We start from the raw sequence: 8,395 nt of genomic DNA, 5'->3' as shown, positions 1-8,395 counted from the left end.
CCTATAATAAATTATAATACGTATAATCAATATATTTAATTTACCAAATAATTCATAAGAATTCACTTAATTAAACCCCTTACGTATTTATAACTATCATTTTTAATAACATTCGTATATTATATTACCACTGAAGCCTCCTTTCCCTAATTAATAACATAATATTTCTAAAATATAACATCCGAAGTATTTCTATGAATTTTCTGTCAATTTACCGTTGCTATACAATTTAATTAAGCAACAATACATAGAATTACATATTTGGTTAATCATTCCGATGGAATTGTATAGATTAACTATAAGGATAATTAAATCTAACAAATCTAATATTTTAATTACCCAACTATATCATTTTTATAGCAATTATGATATTTAATTTGACACTAATATAAATAGCCAAAATCATAAAACACTCCGATTAAATAGTTCACCGCTCAATATAATCAACATTTAATAAAAGGACTAATTAAATAATATAATTATATAAATTAATATAAATTAAAGTAATAAAATCCGTACCTCTCTCCTCGGCAATATGTGTGTGCGACAGTGTGTGTGGAATATGACGGTGTGTGTGTGAGTTTGTGTAAGGGTGTGTATGTTTTAAAATGAGGAAAAGTGGAAAGAGAGGCCCCACCGCCTCAATCAAAATCTCCCTCATTTTGTATATATATATATTAATTATTTATGTACATAAAACATTATTATTATTTTATATTTAATTAAACTTTTCTTAAAATACCAATTACATCCTTTTCATTTTCTTAATTACTATAATTTGCCCCAAATATTATAACGAACTCCAATTTAATCCGTTCAAGTGTTATTATATTCCAAATTCAATCTATAATTTTATTTACTAATTATATCTAAATTTCTAATAATTACCAATTAGTCTCCCAATTACATAAAAAATTCTACGGACGTCACACCATCACTGGATGCTCATTTTGTCAAAATTATTGAAATATTGCCCCAACTTCATCGTTATAGTCCCACCAGCAGATTAATAAATCAAGTGGAATTTTCATTATGATGGAAGAAAGAAGAATTTATTGTAGTAAAATGGGATTTTTTTCAATCAAGAAGGATCAAAAGAAGGCTACACATTTATGACCTATCAAGCAAATTACCAAGTGGCCCATCGCCAGAAAACAACAAACACGTGTTGTTAACTTATTGGAGGATAAGATTGTACTTTTGTTGTAGTCATCATAAATATACTTGTATGGTATAAAGGGATAGTTACACAGCCCAACCTATTACTCTTTATATTTATTTTCATCTAACAAATATATCGACAAAATATTTGAATGAAGATCTATAGACATCTCGAATTGACTTATTGCAGATTTATTGTTAGTCAAATAAAATATTTTTAATCAAATTACTTTTATAAGAGTAAAGATACATCTCCTCGCATGCATTAGCATGTAACGTAGTTTAGTTAGAAAATATTTATTTGGACTGCGATAAGTTTGTAATAAATTAATTGGGGTAAATATGAATTTTCGTTCTATATTTTTTGCAAAAGTTAGCAAATCTCAAGAATTTTACTAATATGTTGATTGATCTATTTATTGGACGAAAATAAATGTTAAGGCTACTAGATGTAATTTTAGATTAGATATAATTTTCGTCCTATATCTTCCGTATTTTAATCCTTTATCTTTTAGGATAGCAAATAAATCCTATAACTTTTTAATTTTTTGCAATTTTGGTCTCTCAATCATCGGAGTTTGCAAATATTGCTAGAAAAAAAACATATGCTCTACCAGTGCTTTTTTTTTTAATTTGGGGCTTTTGTTTCCACTGGTCAATTTATTGGACCATACGACAAAAATTAAAAACTTACAGGACCTATTTGCTACCTTAAAATTGTAAAATATTAAAACATCAAAAAACAAAAAATACAGGACCTAAAATTTGCTTTTATGCTAGCATACATGGAGCAATAGGAACAAATCCCTTTTTTTTTTTCAAAACAATGGGCAATTATTTCAAATTTCAGCCACTGAATGACCAAAATTTTAAAAATTTAAAAGTATAGGACTTATTTGCTATTCTAAAAAAATGAATGACTGAAATACCAAAATAGAAAAAATATAGGATTAAAATTGCATTTTAAACCTTTAATTTTCCAGATCACAAAAGATTTTACGTGTAATTATACCAAACTTTATAGAAAAAGTGATGTAATTATTCCTAGTACAAATACCCTCTCACCCATTATAAAATGGGAGAAAGAAGATGATCTCTTGTGTTTAAGTATGTTTCAATCTCTTTTCAAGAAATACAATTACTGCTACGCCTCGCAATCTTTTACGACTTCGTCCTATCTCATAATATGTTACAACCTCATATGATCTTGCGATATAACATTGAATCATGCATTTTGGGCCACCCACCGCCATCACATGACACAGCCACCTAAAACGACGAGTTCTATATTTTCGATAAAGTTCATACTCGTGACATTCAAGTGAAAAATGTTAATATGCCGAATATCATGAATACAATTAAATAACATGAGAAGTGATGTAATACAATTAAGCAACTCTTTGCATTATAATTACAACTTGATTCGTATGTTAATGATTTGTGTATTTAATCTTGGTAATGTACGTTTTTAGGCAGCAATAGCATAGTACTATAATTGTTTAAAAGCGTGACTCTATGTGATCATTAAACGCATAAATAAAAATCTGGGCTTATTAGATAATTCATACGTTGAGAAATAATAATGACGTAGTTATAAATTTATTAAGTTAATAATAATTAGAAGAGTAAAATTATGACGAGTTACTTTGATCTTGATATAATTATGAACACCTCTCATCGTTTGAAAAATTATTTATTCATTTGATAAAAATATAAATTATCAAATTTGTCTTTACTATATAGATTCTTAATTATAAAACGAACAATTGAGATGAATAAAAAATGATAAAATAAACATATTTATTTAATCTAAATTATAAAATAATATTTTAATTAATTTTTTAAAAAATAAAAAATATTTATAATTATATCGAACATCGGACTACTCATTCTGATTTAGCTGATTAGAATGAAAAATCATAGTCCCAAGTTCCGGACTGACAGGGGCAAAAATGTCATTTGGACACACTTAATCTGCTGGTTTAATACGTGGAGGCAATACTCCATCTCTGCAATCTCCATTGTCACTCGCCCCCCCCCCCCCCCCCCCCCCCCCCCCAAGGCTCCGTCTCTTGGAATTCTGTTGATAACCCATGAAGCTTTTGCACCCTAATACAACTGGGTCTCATTCGCTTTCGCGGGGTTCAGTCTTCCCATTGCGGTTCCTCTCGCTTCGCGGAACCCGGAAAAGACATCGGCCTGAACTGTTTTTGGGATGGAATTCGGGTTCCGTTACAGTTAAATTGGATTGCAGGTGCGTTGCTACTGGTATTGACAGTAGTAGTAGTCGTAAAAATGGCGGTGAGGTGAGGTGGGGAGAATGTGAGGAGTGCGTGGAAGTGATAGTAGTAGGGAGCAGGAAGGACGGTGTCTTGGACTTCTGCTCTGCCTCGCCTTTCCTTTCCCCTGTTTTGAGATTTTGGTATATGTGCTGCTCTGATCCTCCTTTTTGTTTGTAATATTAAATTCTTGTGTCTTGATGTTGGGTTTACACTGTGAGTGCGTATACGTGGGTTTCGGGATTATGTGCTTCTGCTTCCGGAAAATGGGTGGTGAAACTATGCATAAATGTGATCGGGGAAGTTGTGTTATAATTAAATTGTGATGTGATTTTAGGTCATGGTAAGTCAATTCTTTTGTTCTGTTAGAGTTATCGGGGAGGCATGTGATTAAAGGTTGTGGTGCAGAAAGGTTTATGACTGAGAACTTGGGAAGTTTAATTGAAGATGACGAGAATCACAAAACTGATGTTATGCTTAAATTTAGTACTGGTTTGGTGTTTCTATGTGAAGTTGGGAGGAATGTTTTATAGAATGCTATGGGGCATCCTATGCTTAAAGGACTTGGCCATACCAGTAAACGCGCACAACTGAGTTGCATCAGTTAAGAATAATGTGGTGTCAAAGGTGAAAGTGAATGCTTTAACTTACGAAATTAGGTTCAAATCTGTGAAAAATTATATACTGTGTTTTCAATATGCTTGGGGACATTATAAACTATTCGTGAAGTTGATTTGTTATTTCTTGTTCTAGCTGGAAAACTACAGATATGAAATAGAGGCAGGAGAATCAATGAAAAGAGATAGTGCTGGACGGATATGAAGCTGGGACAGGAATAGTAGTACTATAGTAGACAGGGATCCAATCCACTGTGGAAAAAAGCAGAAGCAATTTAGTATTGGTGGGTCTATGCAATAAGTTTACCTACATCTCAGAGAATGGACAAATTGAGATCAGTCTAAGTTGACTACATCGGCACTATAAGGGTTTCATTAAGTTGCACAGTTTGTCTATAGATCTACAATTACTTCTGTTTTGTTTAACACAAAAGGCATACCTAACATCTTCACAGTATTTTAAGTGCCTCAAAATGAATAACAATAGAAATATTTTGCTCCCCCCGCCTCAACACCCCCCCCCCCCCCAACCCCCCCCCCCCCCCACACACACACACCAAAAGAAAAAAAAAAGAAAAATTGTTATAGCTAGTGATTGAGTGATGTGTATCCAGATCTTCATCAAACTAAGAGATAATAATATGATTAGCCCTTTAGGCATGTTGTCCCGTTGACGTAGGTCATATGACTGAACCACGTAAATGTTGGTCTTCTATTTCTCTCTTCACTTATCTAAAACTTTGACATAGTATTTGGTCGAATAGTCGAAGGGAAATCTCTTCTTTGGTAACCTTCACACCTTAGAAGGAAGTTAAGAAAGTCTATCTGTATATATGTGTTTGGGGGGAGGGAAGATAGGATTTCACTATGGAATGTGGTTGCGTGTATACACTTCCTTTTACTTTACTATTAAGTTTGTTATTATCAAGACAATTGCAGCGAGAGAGCATATGCTGTAGCTATAGCACTGTAGTTCTGTACATGGCACTGGTGATGCTTGATGTGCTTGTAACATTTTGTGTCTTGCAGGGACCAGTATTCTCTTTATTTATTGATGTACTATTGCGGCTTATCGATTTGGGTTTCTGAGGATGGGATTGTTTTTTTGGCATGCCGGTTTTGATATGTTGTCTAAATAACATGCTATTCTTGACATGTTTGCTTAGGCTTAGCTGGTTCTGGACTTGTAATTTAGACAATCGTTATTTCTGCAAGGTTTATTGCATTATTTTTCCTTTTGTCTTGAACAAATTTGTTGTATTACATTTTGGTGTTCTAAATTGCATTTGTAATTTGGAAGGCAGTAAGCTTTTGATGAAATCTTTGACTTCATTTTTCAGTATTAAATATATGGTTTCTCTACATAACCCCAATTTTGATTAATGGCAGGGACATTCTTGGTTGCTGCTCAGAACAGCTGAAACTGCAACAAAGGTTTACTAGCCAAGGTCAAACATATTAATTCATTTGTTCATTTTTGGGATTATTATAATGAGGTTAAAGTAGTTCAAAAGGAAGTTGAATTTATGTACAAAAAAGCCAAAGTAGTTACAAGGTGCTTTCTGGGTTAAAAGTGCTTTTTATAGCAGAAGACATTCAAACACCTTAAAAGTGTTTTTTTTTAAATCCGTAAGTTGAAAAATCTTCCAAAGCTTTCACAAACACTCCCATAGAAATGACACAAATTGACTCTTATTCTGCTATTACTTTTATTTTACTAGTAGAATAGCTGGCAACTTCTGCTGAGGCACAGCCATTGTACTTGTTTGTGATCTAGTCTGCTTTTCCTTCTTTCGCACTCTATTTATGGTTTTGCAGATAGCACAAGAACAATGGAAGATTTCTCAGCATGGCAGTCATCTTGTAGAGCTGTTATACTTGTTTGTACATTGCCTACCTCTTGCTCTTATATTTCTGTGTTTTAAGTTTTACTTTGCCAAGTTTATCCCTTTGCTTTTTGTGCTATTGGATAAGGCTTTATTGAATTGTGCAGTATTTTTATGCTTCAAATAGAAACCATTGCAAAATATGCCTGCATTTAAGCGGAACCTTCATTTACAAAATATTAGATATCATCTTTTAATTATACCTGAACCTTTGAAATTCTTAGTGTTAATTTCCCAATGACATTCTTGGCCATGTTTGGAGTCACTTCTGGACTCTGAAGTCATGTTTTCTGTTTAGCTTGGGATATAATGATGAGGAAACTGGTCCCATTTCACGTACCACAACAAAACATTGATCCCAGCTGCCTTCCGGAGAAGGTTCTTCCATCCCCGAGCGAGATGAGTGCTGGGAAAGACATAGTACCTAGGCCAGATTTTCCATGATATAAATTCTAGTCCGTGACCAACTGGGAAGACTTCAAAGAAGCAGCATAAATTTATGAATGATTGCCAGAATATGATCCTGAAATTTTTGTATGTGTCTTTATTAATTTAGACATAAACTAAATAATTGTTTTGAACTTTTCCTTTATGCTTTCTTGTTATCATTTTTCAACTGCAAGGAGCCTGGTTTAAGGCAGAACCAGTATTCATAGTTCTCATCTTGCCAGATGGCATGCATTTCTTCTTCGTACTTCTCCATTTTCAAGAAAGTCAGGAGAAAGCTCTGAATATTCTTTATTTGTATTCGTTCTTCTTTCTTCTTGTTTGTCAAAATATATATCTCCACTGAGCTTGTTTAGTTCTTCCTTTATTTTTGTTAGGTTGCTAGTGCTGCTTATGGCTCGGATCATATTACAGCACTTGAGGTTCTTAGCAATGTCAAGTCTGCAAACGGGTTTGTTGTGGGAATAATATTGAAGCCATTTCGCTTTGAAGGACAAAGGCGCCAAGATGAGGCACATCTTTCTCCTTTTCTGTTTCTAATATAATTTTTGTTGACACATTAATATATCCGTGAATTCTGATATCTCCAAATAGACACAGTTAAACCATGTTGATCTAGACAGGACCATATCACGACACAATGATGAAGGTAACATTCACTAATGTTATGGTACTTATCCCATCTTTAGGTAAAGGATTTGGTAAGCAAACTTGAAAAGCAGGCGAATTTCTGTATAGGTGAGTAACTTTTTACCTTGAGCTGATTATGATGTACCCAGAGCTGGTTCACTTGAAGTCCGTCTGTACATGTTTTGGTCCCATAACTTCAGCCACTAACTAGTATCTATAAACAACTACTGAATGTTGAGCTGCCCAGTGAGGTTCTGAGTAGCACAACTGAATTATTTTCTTCTTCTTGTTGTTTTTCCTGTTTTCTTTTCCTTAAATTTCAAAGATATGTGAACATTTTTCGATATGTTTAGCAACCAAGCAGCATCAGGCAGATAATGGTTAATGTAGGGTGCATGAGGATCTGTTGCATATTTATGGATATACTTAAACCCCTCTTTTTTGATGCTGAGTATTGAGTAGCCTAGTTGTCCTCAGCAGTCCATTGGTTTGCAATAAAAGTGGAAGTTTATACTGCATTTGTTTTTGTTTTGCCTTTCAGTTGCATATGATACAATGCTTCTGAAGCTCTTCCTTACAAACCCAGCTCAGAGCCTCTTGTGACTTTATATTTCTTCGCAGCTGATCTCCAAATAAAAGAAAAATTAAAAAGAAGAAACAAGATAAATAATGAAGGTGACTGCAAGAATAAATTCAAAGACAATATGCCAGGATTGGATACTGCGTTAATTGGAACTGTCCTCAGTAAAGGACTTGGTTTCACTTGTCCATGGTGGCTATGAAGATATTTGTTAAATGCATTCATCTATTTGGCTGAAAATTTTATTTCAACATGGTCTGTTTCTGCTGGCAAATTCGGAAAAATATATTGATTTTTATTGTAAACGAAAAATAGAATATAAAATATTAAGCACTGGAATCCATATGTATGACCGAAAAGTAAACCAAGTTATTTGTGGATAGAGGTAATTGTAAAGTCCCAGAGATACATTATGTAATATATGAAAGCTGCCATTGTTGATACACTACAAGAGCATGATGTTTTTATAATGGCTTAGGCTTCTAACAACCACCTTGATGTATCATGGCTGCAGTTCTTGATACTGATGCACTTCTAGAAAATGATCTGGTGACTCTAGATGAGGCTCTGAGAACTACTAATAATGCCGTTTTGATGGCCATGAATGCCATCTCCATTCTCTTATCTGTAAGCAAACTCTTGTTTTGGTTTCAAGTTTTTAGTTGCCATTGGCTAATCGTTATCTTTTTATTATTATTATTGCTTAATTTGTAGATAAAAACAATTCTTATTGTCATTAACAGGAGAAACACATAAAGCTTCTGAACACAAAAGATAATTCAACCAGAGAACTTC

General features: G+C 33.5%; 1 protein-coding gene across 1 annotated transcript in view; it reads left to right on the top strand.

The window, feature by feature from the left end:
* LOC105156154 (protein ACCUMULATION AND REPLICATION OF CHLOROPLASTS 3) overlaps positions 3,205-8,395 on the top strand; it is a gene marked incomplete in the record, with an annotated part of 11,055 nt that continues 5,864 nt past the window's right edge. Inside the window, 7 exon segments of the mRNA XM_011072210.2 lie at positions 3,205-3,583; positions 5,447-5,505; positions 5,876-5,937; positions 6,768-6,902; positions 7,080-7,128; positions 8,115-8,227; positions 8,344-8,395. Of these exon segments, the coding sequence (XP_011070512.1) occupies positions 3,255-3,583; positions 5,447-5,505; positions 5,876-5,937; positions 6,768-6,902; positions 7,080-7,128; positions 8,115-8,227; positions 8,344-8,395 (799 nt within the window).

The sequence above is a fragment of the Sesamum indicum genome, linkage group LG2 (genome assembly GCF_000512975.1).
Source record: "Sesamum indicum cultivar Zhongzhi No. 13 linkage group LG2, S_indicum_v1.0, whole genome shotgun sequence".
In the NCBI taxonomy this organism is placed as follows: Eukaryota; Viridiplantae; Streptophyta; class Magnoliopsida; order Lamiales; family Pedaliaceae; genus Sesamum; species Sesamum indicum.
Note: the sequence above shows the minus strand (reverse complement) of the source record. Positions and strands in the feature narration are given on the sequence as shown.